Source organism: Arachis stenosperma, chromosome 7 (genome assembly GCF_014773155.1).
Source record: "Arachis stenosperma cultivar V10309 chromosome 7, arast.V10309.gnm1.PFL2, whole genome shotgun sequence".
NCBI lineage: Eukaryota > Viridiplantae > Streptophyta > Magnoliopsida > Fabales > Fabaceae > Arachis > Arachis stenosperma.
In genome coordinates this window covers 5,546,185-5,570,039 of record NC_080383.1, presented here as the reverse complement: position 1 = coordinate 5,570,039, position 23,855 = coordinate 5,546,185, and the positions used below count along the sequence as shown (strand labels likewise).

Here is a 23,855-nt window from a genome sequence, read left to right as displayed (position 1 = left end):
GCTTTTTTTTCTTCTTAAATTCATCGACCTAACTATTATGATTTTGACAGATAATATTCAATTTGGTTCTTGAAATTATATTCAAGTTTTAATTTAGTCTTTAAAGTTTTAATTGCATTAATTTAGTCCCCAAACATTTTAATCAACTCAATGACGGAAACATCTGTGATTAAAATTTAAAAAATTTAAAAATTAAATTGAAGCAATTAAAATTTCAAAGACTAAATTAAGATTCGAATTTAACTTAAGAGACCATACTATTTTTTCGATTTTGACCGAGTATATCAAGCACTTCTGTTTATGTGGTTAAATGGTTATACACAAGGAGATAAGTAACTAGGATTTTATCACTTCTTTTTTTTAATTCATTTATCAAAATTTATTCATCATATAGTATATATTTTTTAGTGACTATATAGTTGTATTTTTTACTGGGTATAAATGTATAATTAAATATAATTATAGAAACAAAACTAAATCAGTGTTTTATAAACGAGTAATACTGTAAATAAGTCTCCAAGAAATTTACTATCTGACAGTTTTGTACCCCACAAAATTTAACTAAAATTTTAACCCTAAGGTTTTCAGATATCCACCAGATACGTTCCCAAAACCGTTTGATCCGGTTAAAGTGGTGACATGTCAGGTTAACTGCGACATATCACTTCTAGGACATTTTTGGTCCCCATCCACGCTGGACAAAACGACGTCGTATTGGAATCAGGGGAAAAAACGTCGTTTCGAGGAGGAAAAATTCGTCCCCACTTAGACAGAGAAGGCAAACGGTGCCGTTTTCATGTGGGGGGACCTATTTGTCTTATAATAGTATCTTAGAGGACCTATTTGACCTATAATTCCTGATGTTAAAAGAATCTATATTTACTTCAACACAAACCTTAAAAACACATTGACATTAGTCTGTTCATTTATCAAAATGGTAACATAAACCTGAGAACCCAAACATGTTAACTACACAAACATTTGGCTTCAATAGCAACACAAACCAAATCAAGTCAAAAGAAGGTTTATTTTTTTCAACATAAACTAAACGAAACCATTCTAAACAACCTAAAGTCTTCTTCCTCCAACATAACAAAAGGTGGTAACATAACTAAGACAACAACTTTCACACTAATTCTTAGAAGCGTCATTTTTTGAAAGACTGGTTCAACCCTGGTGTTGGAATGAATTTGAACAACTTAGATACTGTTCCACTGGTTGCAGTTGATATTGTCTCAGCACTAACACTCTCCGGATTCTCGGCCCTAATTACTGTCTCCTTTGTAAGTGGTTTAATGTAAGCAGTTAAATTCTTTGTGAAACATGGTAATAACAATACTGTTGATTCCAATCTCAGCTTTCTTTTAGACGTCCAAAGGAGATAGTAATCAGGGCCGAGAATTCAGGGAGTGTTAGTGCTGAGACAATATCAGCTGCAACTAGTGACATAGTATCTAAGTTGTTCAAATTCATTCCAACACCAGGGTTGAACCAGTCTTTCAAGAAATGACGCTTCTAAGAATTAGTGTGAAAGTTGTTGTCTTAGTTATGTTACCACCTTTTGTTATGTTGGAGGAAGAAGACTTTAGATTGTTTAGAATGGTTTCGTTTAGCTTATGTTGAAAAAAATAAACCTTCTTTTGACTTGATTTGGTTTGTGTTGCTATTGAAACTAAATATTTGTGTGGTTAACATGTTTGGGTTCTCAAGTTTATGTTACCACTTTGATAAATGAACATACTAATGTCAATGTGTTTTTAAGGTTTGTGTTGAAGTAAATATAGCTTCTTTTAACATAAGAAATTATAGGTCAAATAGGTCTCCTAAAATACTATTATAAGACAAATAGGTCCCCCTCACATGAAAATGGTACCGTTTGCATTCTCTGTCTAAGTGGAGACGAATTTGTCCTCCTCGAAACGATATCATTTTGTCCTTGGTTCCAATACGACGTCGTTTTATCCAGCGTGGATGGGGACCAAAATGTCCTAGAGGTGACATGTCAGTTAACCTGACACGTCACTACTTTAACCGGATCAAACGGTTTTGGTGACGTATCTGGTATATATCTGAAAACCTCATGGTCGAAATCTTAGTTAAATTTTGTGGGGACAAAACTGTCGGATAGTAAATTTTTTGGGGACCAAAGCTCGTATTTTTATCTTCGTTACCCTTTCTTAATAATGAAAAAAAGATTCTTAATAATGAAAAAAAATTTGACCACTAGAACTACCATTACTGGTTAAAAAAAATTAGAGTTATTGTTCAAGTGAATTTAAATTGGAATTGAAACATAAATCAAATGTGAATTGATGTTTTGTTCAAAAACGAAAACTATGATAATCAAATTTTGATTGTTGTGTTGTAAGAAAAAAGATAATCTATAACGAAGAATCAATTTTTTTTTATTGAGCCGTGCTTGTTCATTTTGATGACCTTGGGATATTATTCTTTATAAGCTTTACTAGTTTTTTAATTAATTAATTAATCTGAGTTAGTCATAATATTTTGACTGAGCTTCTCCTACTGTGCGTCTCTTCCTCCTTCAGACTTGAAAGGATTCACATTTTCGTCGCACTCAACTCAGTAGTGTTCAACAATGGACGAAGCTGAATTTCAACGCCTTCTCCAACTCTTCCCCGTTGTTCGTTCTCGCGATTACTGTGTACTCTCACTATTTCTCTCTCCCCTCCTGTGATTCTTTTTTACATGCATTTTTAGGGTTTATGCTTTTGTAATGTCTCCGTCTCATTGATTTTTTTAATCCATGTTGCGCTGCATAATCAATCTCACTTCGCTTTACTAAATAATTATAATGAATGCTAATTGATCCTAATATATTCTGACATAGCTTAATGATTCGATTTTTCGGTGAGCCATTTCATGATTTTCGATTTTTTGCTTGCTGCTTCTATCTAATGCAGTAATATGCCCTTTTGCCTTTTACTTAGGTTTTTAAGAGAGTTTTGGAATTTGAAGTATTCGTAGTGTGTGACTAGTGTGGAAATTTGAGGCGGATGCTATGGTTTTGATTTTTTGTTCTCTGTTTTGGTAAAAGATGGTTGTACCACAAAGAATAGGTGGGGGTGTAGGGTGAGATCTTAAGAAGGTCCTAAACATGAATTGAGTGATTTGATTATTATAAGAAACATGACATATTTACCGGGGTTAAGAGGGGGAATTTAATATTAGTTCATGCAAAAGAGATTTAATGAGATAACAATGCACTTTGAACTTTGAAGTTCAACTAGACACTAGAGTAGAGGCTCTATATACCTGAGGTTGATGAGTGGAGAATTTACATGTATCGTGTTCGGTGTTCCCTTTCTGGCAACTTTCTGCTTGACCTAGAAGTAAATCCTCCTTTCTGATCCGTCTGCATCATGGAGATCAACCAGCTGATGCTAGGAGGATTTGTCCAGGCAGTTGCATTACAAAACGGTTAATGTTATGTTGTTATCTGATTTCACTTTGATTTGTATCAGATGCTGACATTGGAAAATCACGATTGTTTTCTCCATTCCATTATATTATATGTGAGAGTGAGACATTGGCACTTTGGCAGTATTTAGAATCAGTTACTTGGGTTGTTTTTTTTTTTATCTTCCTTAAAATCATTTTACATATTTGATGGTTAGCATATAATTATTTCATGATGTTGGAGTACTGATTCCCAAAGTATACCAAGGAACTAGATGGCCTAGAACCCAAATTTGGATATTATAGCTTAAATATACAATTTACTAAGCTCATTCTATATTTGAGAATGTATTCGGCTAACAAATTGAAACCTGTTAAATTTCAGGCCAAACAAACATCATCTAGGCGTTCGTCCAGACAAGCTTCTGGATCTGCAAAGGATGAGGTAGTAGTGCTGGAGCTGCTGTGTGCATTGTTGACTTCTTTTCTGAACATGTATGGCATGGCTGCTAACTTATTTGTCGCTGCAGTATAGGGAATGGCAAGATGCATGGAATGAAAGAGATATAAATTTCGAGAACCAAGGAAATAACCCACGTGAGTATCACATATAACCTTTGTTATTGAACAAATTTAACCTCTCTATTATCTTTACAATACTTTGGTCAACTTTAACTGTCCAGAATGAGCATCAAAGTTCATTGAATTGTTTCTGTAGTAACTTGTAAATTATAACAATCTACTGTGTTATGCTTTTGAAATTTTTATCGTGCTTATGTGAATTCTTTAAACCTACAGATTCATTTTGGAGCAAGCTAAAGTCAGAGGCTGCTAAGAAGGTAATAATGTAATCCATTTTTATTGAGGACTTTCTTTTGAGCCGTGATTTAAATCCTTCCTCACTTTTCAATACATACAAAACACTCTCTCAAGTTTGAAGCTGGTTATACAAACTTCTAAGTATACTTGTTTTCCTTCCTCAATTGAAAATTTCATTTTTTGATTGGCTTTATTTTTATCGATTTTGTAGAGGGAGGAGAGAACGCGTTTCTAACCTAATGTGATAAGGCTTTTGTTGTTGTAGTAGTAGAGAAACATTCTAATCAACATTTCTATTGGTGACCTATATTCAGTTTTCAGCATTCTCTTTTCTTTTATAAACCTGTTTGTGAGGGTTCAAAACATAAACGTTTACATGCAAAAAGACTAGAAGTTAGAAGTTATAGAGAAAAGAGGTCGAGGAGAATGAGTGTTTCATCTATAATATTGTTTCCAATGATTGTTAAACAAGTTCTCAAGAAAACTTAGATTGAGACTCAGCTTTTCGGTTCTAAAATTTGAAACAGGTTGGTCCAGAAGAGGCCGAGAGATTTTGCAAGGCTTTCCAACAAGTTCACAAGAAACTGGTACGTACAATTTCATTTAAGCTTGTATTTCATATGTATATACTTCGTAGGAGTTGGCGAAACATGTTAGAAACCTAATAATTTTGTTCTCACAAAGGTCTTCTTTATAATTCTCTTTTATAGATTCAGAAGATAACTCTGTGAACCATGTCTATAGTGACTTTAGAAAATTATTTTAATGCATGTTTTGCAACAAATATAGATAGAAAATCATACAATCTCTTAAATGAAGTTTCAGAGAAAATAAAACAGTAAAAATATGTTCTCTTTGTTAGTGCCTTTTTTTTATGAAAATTCATTTTGGTTTCTATTATTATTAATTTTTTATGGTTCATTTTATTAGGTCTATGAAGAGTTGAATTCAGATGCTGGCAGAAGCTTCATAAACTCTTCGTAGAGTTCAAAAGAAGAATTAGATACACGCTTTACTCCTCTTGAATTGTGATTCAACAATCATCCATTGTAATTTTATTGTACTTTGTCAAAGTATTTGAATATTTAATTATATATGACATCTATATTAGTTATTTACTATTTATTTATTTATTTATGTTAACCTTTTAATATTCCAAGTTTAGTTGAAGCTTACTTTTGTATTTTATTTATTTATTTATTTATCACTATTCTCTCTTGGTTAATTTTTTTTATATTGATTAAATATGTGTAATACATTGTTATTGAAAGATGGGATATTTTTCTTTGATATGGTATTTTTTTAATTAATATTAATCAAATTGGACAGTCTGATCTGTTTGAAACAAATCATAGGAGAGTTCGATTTGTATTTTGTAAATTTTTAATTTTTGAAAAAAAAATTGGAGAATCTGATTGCAATGTAATTTTTTTTTATTTTGAAAAAACAAATCATTGAAATTACAAATTGGACGATTCAATTTGTTAAAAAAGCTAAATAATACAAAAAATTTGGAAACACCGATTTATATAATTCACACCAATGTAAATCACTTTTTTTGTCACGTCATTTTGTGATACACACACCTCTCTAACACCGGAAAAATAATAAGCGTCAAACCCGCATATTTTGCTGCTCTAGAATTTTATTTATGTGGGTATCTGTGTTTTTGGTTTTTGACTTTTAGAATATTTTTAATGGAGTATTTTTAGAGTATTACTTTTTATATTTTTAAAAAATAAATTGATTTATAATTAAAATTTGTATTTGAGTTAATTGATAAAATAAAATTGGTATCACGTTAGAGATACGATATCACTTTAATAGAAAATCAATAAAATTTTGTCACTCATATAATTATGTTAATGAAATAATTAAAAATAATATAAAATTTTAACTAAACTAAGATTAAACATTGGAAGAGCAAATTTTACTTTTAATTTCAAATCATTATTTATCATATATGATTCTACAAATATTTATGTATCATCTTGTAGAATCCAAAGTAAAATTAAAATTTGATATAGCATTGGTGATGATGTTAGGTTCAGTTTGGATAAATTTTTTAAATAAGCTTTTTTGAAAAAGAGTTTAAAATATAAGAACTTTTATTAATACCATCTTATGAATAAGTTGTTTTGTGTTTGAAATTTTAGTTATAGAAGTACTTATTTTAAAATTGTAGTGTTTGAATAAATGACTCAAAAAATACAATTTTTTTTACACAAGAGAATGAATATTAAAATAATGATGATAACAAATACCTTTCAATATTGAATGTTGATTTTACATAACCTAATAACTAAGATTACAATCGATTAGACAATTGATTCTTTATTTGCTCTCTTATTAGTTTCATTTTTCTAATGCTTTCGGCATTTGATTCTTCTCACATAATATCATTAGAAATAGGGCTGCACACGAATCAGATACGATATCTGCATTTTTTTTCAAGTTGGATCCGATCTGATTAGCATGCTTGCGGATCGGGTCGGATATTTGGTATATCTGTATAATTCAAAAAATTGTTTTAAGGCCCTTTTTGTATTTTTTCACATGTTTAAGCCTATTTATTCCTAAAATATTATCAATAAAAATTCTTTTGAATAACAAAAGAAAAATAATAACACAATGTCTAAGTTTAATTATTCTAAGTTACAGTACAACATAAAAAATAAAAAATAATATATCATAAAATTTATAAAACAACACATTAAAATTCATATCACATTAGGGTTTACTTTCTTAAACTATGCTATTTATATGAGACGTGCGGATATGCGGATCTGCGGATCGGATCCGCGGATATCACTGCTAAATCCGCAATCCGATCCTACCATAGTGCGGACCGGATAGTATCCGTAAAATTCGGATCGAATGCGGATAATTACCGCGGATATTATCCGATCCATGTGCAGCCCTAATTAGAAACTGGTTCTTCTACTTCACCTTCACCCATAAGATAAAAATTTTCATGAAATTCTTTAAATTGTTCATCGCTCGTGTCATTCCGTCGAATAAAATTGTGTAAAGCCATACAAACACCAATGATTCTAACTTGTGTGTCCAAGGAAAATGATGGCATGGCACCCAAAATTTTTCATCTTGCTTTGCACAATCCAAATAGGCGTTCAATTGTACATCTAAGGTTAGAATGATAGTAATTGAATACTTTATTTCTTTCTCTTGCTTTTGGACCTAATATAAAGTGCGAAAGATGGTATCTGTGACCTTTATAAGGACCTAAAAAACCCATAAAACACAGATAGTCAGAATCTACCAAGTAGTATTTACTTAGAAAAAATTTAGTGCACCATAAAATCAATTAATAAAAATAGAGTTTAATCTAATATACATAATAGAAGTCTCAAATGTGCTAACCTGTTAGAAAAAAGAGGGAAATGAAGACTTGATCTACGCACAACTTGATTGAAAATTTTAGTATCGTGTGCAGATTCCTCCCAACCTGCCCATACAAATATAAAACACATGTTAAAATCATATACTGCCATTACATTTGTAGTTGTGATCCCGTTCTACTAATATATGAGATTTTCTTATCGGCAGAAACAACAATACGTATATGAATTTCATCTATTGCACCAATACAATTTTCAAAATATAGATAATATCTTTCATCATTTCTACTGGAGTAGCTGTGAATTGTGGATCAGTTGGTCAAATAATATGTTGAACAAGCTTGCAAACAGCACCCAATACACAATGAAATTGTCTAAAAATAATTTCTCCTTAATGTTGGAATCTCTCTTCTACATTACATATTGAACCTAGTTGTCCAATGATATATAAAAATATACCTACTTGTTCATGAATTTCAATACCTTTTGTTGTTCTCAGATCGTAAGTATTTTGTAAAATATCATAGAGATGAAGGAACACATGATTTTTCATCCTAAATTGCTGATAGCAACAAATAAAATGCCCATTTAAAAGTTTATTTACTCAATTATTTCTTGTCAACCTTAAATTTCTTTGTGGATTTTTTGCAACGTACTTTAGAAAATAATCAACACAAGTTGCGATTATTATTAAAGTCACCGTCTTCTTCTTAAGTTTGGCTACGACCTTTTGTTTGTTTTCAAATTTTTCATCTAACACATGTGTGTTTGATATCAACCTTTTAGTTGACAAACTTTCAGTTGAGCTGTTATGCAAATATTTTAAACTAATATCAAATAATAAATACTAATCACACCTATAAAAAAAATCACAATATTTAAATAAACACTAGTTCACATCTTAAATATAAAATAACAACCAACCATAAAAAGTAATAGAAAAACATAATCATAAAAAATATTTTTTGAATAACTCATAAACATATAAAAGAGAGACATTCTAGCCAAAAAATTTTAAGAATCAGACACATTCGCTAAACTACGAGTCTTCAACCAATCAAGTTGTAAGACAGAGTCTTCTAGTCCCATAAACCAAAAAACTCCATTACTCAACGATGCTACTAACTTATACCCCACCCTTCCGATCTCTTTTCTCCCTAAACCACCAATCTTGCTCAATATCAGACTCTTTAACTTGGACAACGAACTTACGCACCGAGTATGCAATAGTAACGAATTCTCACACTCAAATATCACCCTATTGTCACTGTTTCTCATATGACAAACACATCCGCTACTACTGGACATTTTTGCCTTACTTTTGGAAGAAAAATAGAGGAAAAGAATATATGAAATATATGTGGAGAATGCTAAGGGTTGCACATCCTTTTATAACATTTAGAAATTTGTCTTACTATATCTTATTTACACTGTAAATGTTATAATTTAACATGCATTTTGTTCACACATATCTCGTTTATAGTGTAAACGAAATAAGCTTGACGTATCTCGTTTACACTGTAAACAAGATATACATGTATCACGCGCACTGTCTTATCTCGTTTACACTGTAAACGAGACAAGTAATCCTACATAAATTTGTAAAATTTTTTAAATTATTTATTTAAGTAAATAAAATATTTATTTAAATAAAAAATTCCATCTTGTTGACGCTTTGTATTTTTAATATTGGGATTATAGTGGTATTTTTTAATAATGTGAAAAGTTAGTGTGTTTTTAGTTTGTATAGATACCACAAATTTGTGTTTTTAGTTTGTATGGATACCACAAATCCGAGGGTCAGATTTATAGTTTTTAATTATTTTTTGTGTTGATACTACAAATTTGAGAATCAGATTTGTGATTTTTATTTAAAAAAAAATACAATTCTGAGGGTCAAATTTGTATTGTAGTATTGAAAAAATTTAAGAACTTGTTTGGGTGAGCTTCTAAGAAAAGATCTTTTTTCGAGTTATTTTTTTTAAAGATCTTATGGAAAAGTAAAAGTAATTTTATGTTTGGATATCTCATGTAAAAAAATCTTTTAATCTATCAATTATGTTTAGGTATAACAATATAAAAGTACTTTTTGTCTATTTATTATTTAAAAAATATTTTTTTAAGGAAAAAAGATCTTTTAAAAAAAGATGTAAATTACAACTTCTCAAAAAAGATATTTTTTTCTAGTACTTTTACTTTTACTACTAGAAATTTGCCAAATACACTAAAAAAAAATCTTTTTTATCAAGATAATGACGCCCAAACAAGCACTTAATCATACTAATTGAATCTTCCAATTTGCTTGACAAGAAAAAAATATCTCACCACAAATCGGACCCTTTGATTTTTTAAATCTGAGAGTCCAATTTGTTATTTAAAATTAAAAAAATAATCCATATAAAAAAACATATCAATTATTCATAATACTAAATTACACATAATTTTTTTTCCATTTTAAAAAAAATTAACCTCTTGTTGAAGCTTACCTTTGCATTTATATTTATTTATTTATCACTATTCTCTCCTTTCTTTCTTTTACTATGTTATTTAATTTCTTAGTGATTATTTCATTCGTTTGTTTCCAACTTTTTATTTTGTTGCTTCCAAAAACATAAAATTGCCGTGTATTGTGTGTGTGACAGTGTTATAATGTTACGCTCACAAGAAATCAAAAAGAAGAATCCATTTTAATCGATATGTCCTTAGGCACAGCTATACATAACATAAAAATTATACTCGAAAATGATGGACAATTAGTTAGAGCAGTAGGTACTGTAGTTAAATTGATTGCAAAAAAAGAGCGGATCATTCACATTTTATTTGATGGTCAAAGACGAATTAAAAGCTAAACAGTGATAATTCTAAAGATTAGATTTTTCGAAAAAAAATAGAAATATCTCCTAAGTTACTCGAATTATGCGTAAGTAGCAACGTAATTTCATAGAGTCATTAGATCTAAATACTACATGAAGAACATATATAAGTCAGATGAAAGAACAGCAAAACCTGGGATGTAGACGATCATAACATAAATGATTCGGCAGATTTGGATTCCTATATATTCATTCATATGGTAGTTCATTGTGTGATATATATAAGATCTATCTATATAAACATCATTATCTACATTCAGAAGACCGTATATTTTAGAAGAAACTTGTACAGTTTGAAAAGGAGTTTTGATTTATCAAAAAGAAAATTCTACATAACATAGAAATCATACTTAAAAAAGATAAACAATTAGCAAACATCACAATAAATTAGAATATCTCTGTAGTGTAGTACCACTGAATGGACATTTTCCTAAATATGATAATGTGGACTGTTCCTCAAAATAATACTTTTTTTTTATGGTTAGGTAATATATTAGAATAAAGTATCGTTTTTGTCCCCAACGTTTGGGGTAAGTTCTATTTGTGTCCTTAACGTTTAAACCGTCCTATTTGTATTCCTAACGTTTATAAAAGTGATTCAATGTTATCCTAATGTCAATTATACTAACAAACCAGATTATATTTTTCAATTATTCTCACTTGGATGTATTTATTCTCAATTAGGTCTCACTTGAATGTGTTCGATTTTAATATTATACCCACTATTTGTGTTTAGATTCAATTATGTCCCTAGAAAAGTGAATTATGTAAATGTTGTAGGAATTAGTTTCAACTTTTGATGAGCTATTTTTCGGAGTGGATCATCGATTCTATCCCAGACATTTGTATACTAACTTTAAGAAGAGATTTTTAAAACTCAAACTAAAGCGTTCATGATGTGTAATTGACGGCAGAACATTGAATCACTTTTGCAAACGTTAGGGATACAAATATGATGATTTAAACGTTAGGGATACAAATATGACGATTTAAACGTTAGGGATACAAATAGGATTTACCCCAAACGTTGGAGACAAAAACGATACTCAATATCACCCGAACCCGCGGGTACCCACCCCGCCCCTATCCGTTCGGGGCGGGTTTTTAGTGGGGCGGGTTCTTGGGAGGGGCGGGACGCGTCGGGTTTAGGTAATACCCGCCCTCTACCCACCCCGCTATATATATAATATATATAATTTTAATATATAATATGTATAATATATGTAAAATAATTAGTAAATGATTAATAATATTGTATCATATTTAAATTTTTACTTTAATTTATGTTATGTATGTGATGATGGTTATATAAATTTTAAAATTTAATTTTATTTATTGAATTTTAATAATTATAGGGGCGGGGCGGGTTAGGGTTCAACGTTTTACTACCCGCGGGTAGAAGCGGGACGGGTTCTATGCGAATTGTTGTGCGGCGGAGCGGGGTCGGGTAGAGCAAAAACCCGTCCCTACCCGCCCGGTTGCCACCCCTAGATACTTTACTCTATTATATAAGATATAACTAAGTTTGGTTAGTCTAGTAATTGGCTCACTAATTTGCTTAAGTAAGTGTTAAAAGTTTAAATTCTGTTTTGTATGTATAGCAATTTATTAATTACTGACAAACTTTTAAATAAAGTTTTAATTTATGACTAATTAGTCTTTAGTCTATCAAACTAAAAAATATCGTTAAAAAACCAAAATATTGTATAAGACATTTTATTTCTAAAAGTACGGTTAGATTTTATATATATATAGTGATATTGTGTGTAGCGTCACCAAATGGCACTGTAATTTGTTCCTTCAAACTATGTAACGTTCACGCCATGTCTGTTCATATATTTATTTAATACCATTACAAAGATGTCACAAGTGTATGACTAAATTATTATTGGAAGCGTTTCCAGTGTACTTTTTTAGAAGTTTAGCGTGCCATGCTTTAAAACTAATGAGATTTAATGTAAAATATTTGAAGGGTCAAAATTAAAAGAAACATGATTGATGTAAATACTAAGTTAAGTGAGTGCACAGTACACATATAACCAATTCATTTGTTGCAGAATTCCAAGACACTGAATATCTCCATTATCTCCTTTTTTTTTAATATCCTTCGTTATATATATTTTATAAAATATATTATTAGTAAAATTTAAACTAAAATCTTGTAATTAGTGTATATAATTTTTTTTACTAACTTCTATTTATTACCATTATACACATTTAATTTATAAAAAAGAATTAATGAAAATGTTAGTGTCCGTTAAGTATTAAAATACTAATATGGAAAAAGAGGTTACAATTTAGACCATATCAGGTCAAAAGAAGATAGAAATTGGGGGGTTTTTCTATCAAGCCATCCACATTGATCTCAAGAGAAATAAATTAAAGATAGAAACAAATTCATCAGGATTTAAATTTTTTGTCGTCCACAGTATCTCGGTATTTGACAGGTTAAAAATTAATTCATCTTGATTTTGAGTTTTATTTAAGAATTTATTATTAGACAATTAATTGCTATATAGATAAAACAGAATTTGAATTCTCAACATTTGTTTAAACGAATGAGTCATATAATTACTTAATCAATTAAAGTTAATTAGGATTTGAATATTATAATTATCATTTTGAAAAGATTATTTATTTTACCATTGTTCAGTTAAAATTTTTTCTCACAATGATATATATTAATATTAATATAAAGAAAAGATAGATAAATTTAAAAAAGCAAATGATTAACATTCTGTATTAACATATTGCCAAATTAAATGATACTAATAGTCAAATGAAAGGAGAAGTATGTTGGATATTGTCAACCAACAATTTGTTGAAAGTTCTTTTACACAAGTTGGTGTAGATGGCGTCAAACTTGATCAAGATATAACTGCCAAACATTAAATCCAGCAAACCAAACATGTCTAAAGTCTAGACAACATAAAGAATTGGGTTGAAAATATACCTTAAGATAACAACAAAAAATGTTGGTTGTCTAAGATTGCATTTACCAGCAGCCGTTCTACTTCAATCTAAAAAGTTTTTCCAATTAAAATGGTCCTAAGCGAGTCAATAGTCAAAATAGTCCTTAGTATTCGAAAGATTTTTCAATTGGTCCCTGAAACAGTAGTTAATCAAATTGGCTTTTCTGTCGATTGGATGATAACAAAACGCAAAATCTTATCCTACTCGGCGAAAATAGACTATATGAATCAATCTGATAGGGTATGCCGTTTTGATATGCAGATAAATTGTGAATTGGTATGTGCAAATTGGTATAAGTACATTGTTTAATTGGTAAATTAATGTAACTGAGTTGGTACTAAGATATTTAATATGGCAGTTATTATCAATGTTGAAATTTTGGGTTACCTTGCTGAATTTTCATGCACCTACAATAATATATATAATAGTAGCCTATAACCAATTCCTTAACAACAATGCATAATGCATAAGATGAAGAAGAAGTAAGAGAATAAGCAAAAAAAGGTTTGCTCTCTCAACTATTCACTCCTCTGGTTTTCATGCTTCATGTTTCTTTTCTTTTCATTTATTTATTTATTTTAATTTGCTACTATTATTACTTTTTTTTTATGAAGTAGTATTTACAAGCTAATCGATGATAATTATGCAAATATGTTATATGGATTAACTAAATAATTAACTATTAGAATAATCAAACTTACCACACTAAAATAATTAAACTTGTAACATACCAATATTTTGAAAATTTACATAGTGGCTTTTTTTTTAATTATACACAACATGATTGATAATTATAATATAATAGTTATTTTAAACTATAAATAGCATTTTTTATTTTATCCATCTCTTAAAACAACTATGTATTTTGAGTTTTTTATTGAACAAAAATTTTAAACAAGAAAGTTACAAGTCTCTTTTAACAAGCTTTATAATATTTTGTATATTGAAATAATCAAAATAATATATATAATGAATTTTTCATTTAAAAAGAAAAACATAACTGGGTATCATGAATTTATATCCTCTAAATTTTGAATTTTCATTTTAGAAGATAAAGTGTGATCTCTCACCCTTAAATAATGAAAAATTATACTTTACACTCTAAAATAAAATTCAAATTTTAGAGAATTTAAATCTGTCATAGTGTGTCTTTTTCTATTAAGAAGATTAATTGCTCATTTAAATTGATGATGCTTGTTAATTATGTTGACGGTAGATAGTTGCTTAATTTATTAAAAAAGAATAAATATTAATATTTAATTTAAAAAATATAAAAATAAATCATTTTTAAATATTTAAAATTTACTATAAAAAAAATAAAATCGGCAAATTCGACACAAAATTTATAGATAATAAAGAATTTGCTTAAATTGATTTCCTATTACATGTCATAACTTTTGTTGACTGTTGTTTTGAATTATTTTATTTTATTTTATACCAAAGATAGTAATTGGATTTTTTTTAAGGTTAAATGTGACAGATATTTCTAGAAAAATTAGTTTCACGTCATGTTCAATTCATAAATTTATTTAATAACATTACGAAGATGTCACACTAAATTACTCTTATTCTGTTTCAAGCAAACCCAATCAATCATTGTTGCAATTGTCTCCGTTGAGTGCAATCAATTCAACCATTTCTATTGTCTAAGAAGTAAATCTTTATTCATTATTTCAATTAACTATTTTAGTTTTGACAAGTTTTCTGAACTTTTCTTATATTAAATGCATAAAAACAAGATATTAACCTTCATTTTCATCGTAAGAAATTAGAAGAGCAGTAGTGTTATTTGACTTAATTATTATTTATTTGCTACGATCATGACACACCAATGTTTCTTAAACTTCACTACTTATATCAATTAAGGTAGCTATAACTATACGCCAAGAAAAATGTCTACATTGAAAGCACAAAGGACTGTGCGATAGGCTCATGCTACCTTCCTGAAATAGACATACAATATTGATTTAATAATATAAAATTTTTTAATATGATTTAATTTCTATTTTATATTATATATATATATATATATATATATATATATATATATTTCTGTATCTTATAAGATTTTAAAATTTATATATCAATATATTTCATATTATATCGTATTCTGTGTCCGTATCAGTATTCGTGCATCACAAAATTTATGCCATTAGATTATTATGATTAATTTATACTAAATGTGTTATAGTGCATTTTATTGCTAAAATATGGTATTACTTTAACCTAGAATACATGTGTCTGCCTTATTGATCCATGCATCAAAAATCAAAATTGACTAATTGACCCATTTAAATTTCAAATGAATTATAATTAGGGGTGTTTGTGATATAATTTGGATCGATTTTGAGTAAAAAATTCATCCGATTCGAACACTAATTTTATTTGTGGTGCGGTTTAGATTAGATAAATTTAAAAAAAAATCTAATCCGATATGATTCAATTTCAATCTGTTTGGATTAGATTGGATTTACGGTTTTGTAAAAAAAATAAATACATATAACAAATCTCAACATCAAATTTTAAATAATCAATAATAACATAACAAGTTTTAACAATATCTTAAAAAATCAACGATAACATAACAATAGAAATAAAATTATAGGTTAATTAAAATAAATAAATAAATAAATAAATAATATTTTAAACATAAAATATTTATTAAATAATAATACATGAATAATATAAAAATATATAACAAATTGAACATATTATAAGTATAATTGTAAATATAATAATAAAATAATAATAATATTATAGCATATTGTGCATGCGGTTTAGATTGGATTGGATTGATTATGAAAAATAAATGTAAAATCGAACTCGATTCAATTGTTTGCAAAAAATATATTCCAATCAAATATGAATTAGTACAATTTTAATCGATTTTCAATTTGAATTAGATTGAATGAACAGTTTAATTTGGATCGGTTTAAATTTAACACCCCTAATCATAATCTTGTTCTTACCATAAAAAAAGGGTTTTGTTAATTAATTGTTACTCAAGGGGTGGAATATGTTTAAACAAAACTAGAAAAGTTTATAAACTATTTAATTTACGTTTATATATCCATGTTAATAACTATTTTGAATAAATATAAAAAATTAATTTTTAATTAGTCAATATTAATTAATTTTTTACTATGAAATTATTTTTCAAGCCTCATTTTTTGAAAGATTTAGAGTTAAGATTAGAATTTAAGATTTAAAATTTAGAATAAAAATAATTTAAAAAAATCACTAATATTAACTATAAAGAATTAACTCCCTACTTAAGCTCAAAAAATTTATATACAACTCATGACAAAAGAAAAAAAAAGAAAAACAAACATACACGCAAAAGAGATATAAGTAAGTGTTATCCGCCACAATTAAACAAATAAATTCTTCCCAAATAATAATAATAATAATAAAAATAATGATTGAAGAATTGGCTTGTGTTCTTAGGCCTTTATTGCATGTGTCTTATTTTGGTTAAGTTGGTGGTTGAGAAGAACTCTTACCAATCACCGACCAATAAAAAACCATCTATTGGTTGCGGAAATTGAGTGAAAACATGCCACATAAATATCCCATACTTAAGACAAATAAATAAATGAACCAAATATTATATTTATATTATATTTCATTTAATTTTATTGTGCGAGTTCTTAAGCCCTCAAGAAATTATTACTTTCGATCCTTTTGCAAAATGCAAATATTTGAGTAACCATTTTTTTTCGGGAGGGGTTTAATTTAAGAATTTAAATATTTGATTATATTCTTTTTAAATATTTTATGTTAGTATATATTTAGGATATTATATATTAATATAATATCTAAATATATATCTCATATTAATTTTATATTTATTTAATTTGATATTTAATAGATTTTGTTATTATAATTAAATTTATAAATAGACACTCTTGATTGTATAACAATATATAAAATGATATTTAAATACCAAATTTATTTTTGAAATATTATTATTAATTTTTAAATTTTGTATAAAACAGTTATTTCAATATTTATTGTATTTTAGATATTAAGATCACAATCACACTTCAAGCCAAATTAAAAAAGGAAAGAAAACAAATTGTTTGGTCGGCTAACTAAAAAATCAAAGATCCAAAATTGTGGATGGGAAATTTTTTTTCTTAAAAAAATTAATATAAAATTAATTTTTAAAAAAAAAAAATAGATAGTGTGTGTAGCAGAAAGAAGAGGGAAAGAAAAGAAGCGTAGAGAGAAAAAGAAAACGCCAACTACCAACTGATTCCTAATTCCACCTACTTCTATTTCACCCCCAATTTCTAGGGTTTCCTTTCTCTTCTTCAATTCCCGCGATTTCTTTCTCTTTCTTCCCTTCATTCCAGGTCTGTCTGCTTTTTCCGATTCTCAATTTCGTTTGCTCGTCTTCAATTAACCCGATTTCGGATACTAATATTTTAAAAAATTCGTTTTTTCCCTCCCTTTTTTTGTGGTTTCGTTGATTACGACTGTTTCCCTAAATTTCTTTTATATGTTGAATCAATTACTTCTGATTTGAGCTTATGTTTCAACCTTTAACTGTGAGATTTGCGTTTTTTTTAAATAAAAAGAATAAAAGTTTTTGCTGGTTGCTAACTTGGTATTGCTATCACAGTTGGAGTCAATTGTGATCACATGCAATTTTGGAAATCCCCCTAATAAAGCATGATAATTTAGCAGACAATGCTGTTTTTTTGTTGAAATTTTATTGATATTGATCTTATAAAATGGGGAATGAAGAATTCACTTTTATATATGCTTAGTACAACACAAATTTGGGGAAGTTGTGAGTGGAAGAATGTGATTCATTTACATTCCACACCACAATTTTTTGGTCATTACTAAGTATGAAAGTGAGTTGAAAGTGATTTTCTTGCCTTTGAAGATTGAAAATTTAAACCTTTTATATTCTGAGTTCGTTTTCAATTGTCTCCTTATTTTCCACCTGTTCAAGTAATACAGAGCTGAGTTTAATTACAGCTCATAATGTTTCTGTTTCCGCTTGCGGAGTTTTAATTTGCATTACAAGCTATTTCATTACTTTGTATATGATATATAGGGGCAATGAATTTAACAAAAAAATTTAACTGATTGCAAAGGAGAATGTTAAATCAGAACTGTATATCTTTGTGTGAGGATAAATAGACACATAATTTGTAGATGAAATTTTGCATATACTTATAATGTTATTGGATATCCTTGCTTACACTGTATCTTTTGCCAATTTCCTTCAGTTCATCCACTTCACCATGTCGAGCTTGGAGGAACCACTTGGTCTTGACAAGTTGCCGAGCATGAATACCATTGATAGGATTCAGAGGTTCTCATCTGGTGCTTGCCGTCCTAGAGAAGATAACTTTGGTATGGGAATCTGCTTTATTGAAGGACGAAGTTGCAGCACATCTAACAGCTGCGAGTGAGTCAAATGTTTCAATTTAAGTTTAGAAACTTAATTGGATTCTAGTCCATGGTATTATTTAGTCATCTCTGTATTGTATCCATTACATTGACCCAATCGTATCTTGTTGCAGTGAAGACAATGAAGAGTATACAGCGGAGACTTACCCATGGAAAAGGCACACAAGAGATATTGTTCAATGTCGCACCTTCAGTCAAAAGACTACGACCAAAGGGAGAAACTCAATGAAGTTTGGAATGATTGATGATTCTTTATCTGATTTCCACTCTAGTCCAAGGGGGAATAGCAAAGACATACCACCTTCAACACATAAGGTAATTCAACGGCTGCAGTATTTTGTAGTTATTTTACTGCTACTAAGGTTGGTTTATAGACATTACCACTTTACATTTTGATTTATGTATAGATTGTAAACTTTGTGATTTGTATATTTCCATGTTTTCCTGACTTGATAATTGGAATATTAAAAATTTTCAAAATGGCATAACGCAGTTTCTGGGTAGCATACCGAGTTATGTGAAGATAGTTGAAGTTGGTCCGAGGGATGGATTACAGAATGAGAAGAACACTGTACCAACGGCTGTAAAGATTGAATTGATTCATAGACTAGCTTCTTGCGGGTTGTCTGTTATTGAGGCTACAAGTTTTGTATCTCCCAAATGGGTACCACAGGTGAAGTAGATTTACTGTTGTTATTGTAACCTGATATTGATCCTTTTAATCGTGATTGTGGTGGTTGATTTTCTCCAGTGTTCACTTATCTGAAGCATCGAATGGTTTTTGATACAATATTTTTGAATCACTTACATATAAAATTACAATCCAACCATTTCATTCTGAATTACTTCTATAGATATTATCCTTCCTTTTCTCTCGATCTGTTTTTTAAATCCCTTTTTTTTTCTTGGTCTTTTTTTTTTTGTCTTGCAGTTGGCTGATGCAAAGGACGTGATGCAAGGGGTTCACGGCTTGGAAGGCATCAGATTGCCAGTTCTAACTCCTAATTTAAGGGTATGTATTTCTAAAAAAGATATAAAAAATAGGAATATTCATTGAAGATTCACATCCATATTTCTTACTTATCATATTTATAGGGCTTTGACGCTGCTATAGCAGCTGGTGCAAGAGAAGTAGCTGTTTTTGCATCAGCATCTGAATCATTTTCAAAATCAAACATTAACTGTAATATTGAAGAGAGTCTTGTTCGTTACCGGGCTGTTACCCGTGCTGCTAAAGAACTATCGATTCCTGTTCGAGGGTATGTCTCTTATTTTCTTTATTTATCCATAAAAATCACTTAAAAAAATTACAATTCTGTTTGGGTTCTGCCTATTCTGAATTCTAATGGTTTTCTGTGTTGAACAATCATAGATATGTATCTTGTGTTATCGGATGCCCAGTGGAAGGACCAATCCCTCCCTCAAAAGTGGCATATGTTGCTAAAGAACTATATGATATGGGCTGCTTTGAGATCTCCCTTGGTGACACAATTGGTGTCGGCACACCAGGTAAAAAGTTAGATGGATTTTTGTTATCTTTAAAATTTAAACATTTCCTTAGCAGCAATTTTCTTTTGTTTCAATAATAAACTAGATTCTGTCTCCTTTTAGAGTATCTTGTTAAGTAAGACCTTGATAAGAAAAAAATATTCATCTCTTGGCTTACTTAGATTGAGAATGAATATCAAACTTTGTGCTTTCAATTTTCTTAAGAATTGTTATCAGCTCGTTGATAATATGCTTGCATTGATTTCTTTTCATTCTGTGATGTTCAGGAACTGTAGTTCCTATGCTTTTGGCTGTCATGGCTGTTGTTCCGACAGAGAAGCTCGCAGTCCACTTCCATGACACTTATGGCCAGTCCCTTTCGAATATTCTTGTATCGCTCCAAGTAAGTCATCAAACAATTGTTTATACCTTTTACTTGTTTGATCTTTGTGTTGCTAGTTTCACCCTAGAGCAATGCAAGATTTTTTTTTATCACATGCGTTTTAGATTTCCACAAACAAGCTTGAAAACCATTAATGGAAAAAAATATATTAATTTGCATGTTAACAATAGATGGGGATTAGTACGGTGGATTCCTCCATTGCCGGTCTAGGTGGGTGTCCATATGCCAAGGGTGCTTCAGGAAATGTTGCTACTGAAGATGTTGTGTACATGCTGAATGGACTTGGTGTGAAGACCAACACTGACCTGGGAAAGCTCATGTCGGTTGGCGACTTCATCAGCAAGCAATTGGGGCGCCCGTCTGGTTCGAAGACTGCCGTTGCCTTGAGCCAAGTCACCGCCGAAGCCTCTAAGATATAAGATTAATATCCGTAACAGCAACCGAGCTCGTCCTATGCAAGGTTGGCTATAGATATAAGATTAATTAATGTACCATAATACAACATTGTTATATTCAAATGCTTAAAGCAGAAACATGTCATTCCACACATTTTTTATGCTACCATATTATACAAATAGAAGAGGAATAAAATGATTACTTCTATTGATTGTCTGAGAAGTAAGAATGAATCAAATAGTGAATTTGATTTTCCAATTGTATGTGCAAACTGAAAATGTGAAGTTTTCTAGTTTCAGTCATTATTGTACTTGTTGCAACACATTTTCATGGTTAATACTAAACATGACCAGTTTTATTCAGCAAAGAGCACAATTTTGGCAGGTTTAATGAACAATGGAAAATAAATCATGCAACCTTTTTTTCCCTTAAGATGGAAATTTATGAATAAGTGTACGATTAAAATGTGCAAATTGTAGGGAATAAAAATTTCATCATAATGAGCCATTCTATTTTTGTTCTTTAAGGTTTTAAACCAACTATTCGGCAAGTTTGAGGATGATTTTTGTTCCCTTGAAGAAAGTTCAATGTTCCTAAAATGTTCTCTTTTGATTTGAGTTTATAACATTTGTGTTAGACAGCCAATTAGTGCACAATTGGAAGGTTTATAAAAATAAATAAATAAACAAACACTATGATTTCCGCTGCTAGTATTTTGAGTTAAAAAAGTAAAGATTTGATCTTGACTTTTATTTATTTTTATGAAAGATAAAGTGTTTTTTGTTAAAAAAAAAAAAAAGAGACACTTCGATCCTTAATTTTTTTTATTTTAGGATAATACGATTCTTTTACTAAAAAATTCGTTAGATAGTAACGAAAATTAATCTGTGGGAGTTTTATTTGTAATTATTAGATTTTTAAACCCCACAAAATTCTTTTTAACAATATAATCAATTATGACCATTATTACTATTTTTTTTATTTTCGTCATTATCATTTTATATCTACTATTTCTATTGTGTAACAATATTTTATTACGGGCCTGCTACACATACAAGCATACAAGCAACCAAGTTGGCCCAGCCCAAACACGAAACACGCGCACGAAAGAGAGATAAGATGCCGCGTCCAAATCACGCGCTCAGCATTCGAACGGTTACGTATGGGAGACTCTTCCACTTCTTCCACTTCTTCCATTTCTCAAGGCACTTTCAAATCAACGAAACCCTCTCATTTTCGAGCGAAGATCAACTTTCAAAATATAGAAATCGTAGTTCGAAAACTGCATCAAAACACCATCAACCTCTCTGTGAAGAAGAATCTGAAGAAAAAACAAACCAAGAATACTCAACGTAAGTGCATTAAAATACTGTATATTTTACTTTTCTTCTACGTCGTTCTGATAGGGTTTACTGTTACTGTTGCTTCTTTGTTATACGTCGTTCTTCTGAGTTATACGTCGTTCTTCTTAGTTCTACGTCGTTCTAAGTTCTCCTGCTATTTTTGTTGATTTTTGGGGGTTTATTCCGTATATTCGGGGGTGTAAACTGCTTAACCTTGTAATGTGGCTTTATATTGAAGCATGGCTGAGTGATATCTGTCTGATATCTATATGGATGTATCTGAATAATATCTATGGGTGTATGTCACTGTAATCAATGGGTGTATCTTGTTTGAGATCTTTGGGTGTATCTCACTGTTATGAATGGGTGTATCTCACTGTTATGAATGGGTGTATCTTGCGAATATCTGGCTGTCTTGACTCATATATGGGTGTATCTTACTGTTATCAATGGGTGTATCTTAGTTGTTATCAATGGGTGTATCTGAGTCATATATATATGGGTGTATATTACTGATGTCTTTGGGTGTATTTTTAGTTTCAGAGAAAATGGCAGCAAGAAACCAAACCAAAGACCTCAAATGTGCCACACATCTCCTGAATGATAAGTTCAGAAACATGACTGAGGAGAAGAAGGCCATTGTCAGGGATCTTGGATTCGGTGGGTTGATGCACATCCCACCACTGAGGGTGGATCACCAACTCTTGAGAGAGTTGGCAAAAAACTTCAAACTTGGGGAGAACAAACTGAGGACAGGATATGGTTCTTTCCATATAACCCCGAAAAAATAGGTGATGCGCTTGGCATCAATGCAACAGGTAATTAGCTCAAAATTATAGATGTATATTAAGTTGTTGCTTGGGTGTATATTAACCTGATGCTTGGGTGTATCTGAACTGACTTGGTTGCTTTGTTGTTTTCCTTTTTGTAGGAGATCTATTTCCTGAGAAAGTTGACTACAAGAAACTTTCTGAATCTGACAAAATAATTTATAAAAGATTCCAGGGTAAGACCCTCAAAAGTCTTACCGATGAAATGATGGAAATCGGCGTTGGCAACGAAGAGGAACGCCTGATGTTCAAGAGGATATTCATCCTCTACATACAGATGGCGTTCCTTTTGCCAACGACGATAAACAAAATATCGCCGGTGCACCTGGTCCCGATTTTTGAGATGGAGGGCATAGAGGAGAGAAACTGGGGGGGCATGTCTTGACCTTCATGATCAGGGGCATAACAGACTACCAGGAGAAGAAGAAGAAGGCAATCAATGGCTGCCTCTTCGCCCTGATGATAATCTACTTTCACCTTTCAAAAAACAAACGCAATAACAGGGGTGAAAGACCACCAAA

The 23,855-nt window shown here is 30.1% G+C and overlaps 2 protein-coding genes across 2 annotated transcripts; both read left to right on the top strand.

Moving 5' to 3' along the window:
• The first annotated feature begins 2,478 nt into the window (after positions 1 to 2,478).
• On the top strand, positions 2,479 to 5,529 carry LOC130941710 (uncharacterized). Its single transcript, XM_057870287.1, has 6 exons — positions 2,479 to 2,665; positions 3,806 to 3,865; positions 3,951 to 4,017; positions 4,219 to 4,259; positions 4,767 to 4,826; positions 5,170 to 5,529. The coding sequence occupies exons 1-6, from the start codon at positions 2,600 to 2,602 to the stop codon at positions 5,221 to 5,223; spliced, it is 348 nt and encodes a 115-aa protein (XP_057726270.1). The 5' UTR covers positions 2,479 to 2,599; the 3' UTR covers positions 5,224 to 5,529.
• Positions 5,530 to 17,618: 12,089 nt separating this feature from the next.
• Positions 17,619 to 21,419, top strand: LOC130939135 (hydroxymethylglutaryl-CoA lyase, mitochondrial). The gene is made up of 9 exons (XM_057867231.1): positions 17,619 to 17,802; positions 18,691 to 18,872; positions 18,988 to 19,189; positions 19,368 to 19,547; positions 19,806 to 19,886; positions 19,970 to 20,133; positions 20,247 to 20,383; positions 20,650 to 20,765; positions 20,936 to 21,419. Exons 2-9 carry the CDS (start codon positions 18,706 to 18,708, stop codon positions 21,182 to 21,184), a joined length of 1,296 nt encoding a protein of 431 aa, XP_057723214.1. The 5' UTR covers positions 17,619 to 17,802; positions 18,691 to 18,705; the 3' UTR covers positions 21,185 to 21,419.
• Positions 21,420 to 23,855: the final 2,436 nt, after the last annotated feature.

Bases quoted from the DNA above. Each gene is read 5' to 3' on its own strand.
- LOC130941710 (XM_057870287.1), top strand. From the start codon at position 2,600: ATGGACGAAGCTGAATTTCAACGCCTTCTCCAACTCTTCCCCGTTGTT. The intron at 2,666-3,805 runs GTACTCTCACTA...GTTAAATTTCAG, and splicing joins TTCGTTCTCGCGATTACTGT to GCCAAACAAACATCATCTAG. The intron at 4,018-4,218 runs GTGAGTATCACA...TTAAACCTACAG, and splicing joins GAACCAAGGAAATAACCCAC to ATTCATTTTGGAGCAAGCTA.
- LOC130939135 (XM_057867231.1), top strand. From the start codon at position 18,706: ATGTCGAGCTTGGAGGAACCACTTGGTCTTGACAAGTTGCCGAGCATG. The intron at 19,190-19,367 runs GTAATTCAACGG...GGCATAACGCAG, and splicing joins TACCACCTTCAACACATAAG to TTTCTGGGTAGCATACCGAG. The intron at 20,134-20,246 runs GTATGTCTCTTA...GAACAATCATAG, and splicing joins CTATCGATTCCTGTTCGAGG to ATATGTATCTTGTGTTATCG.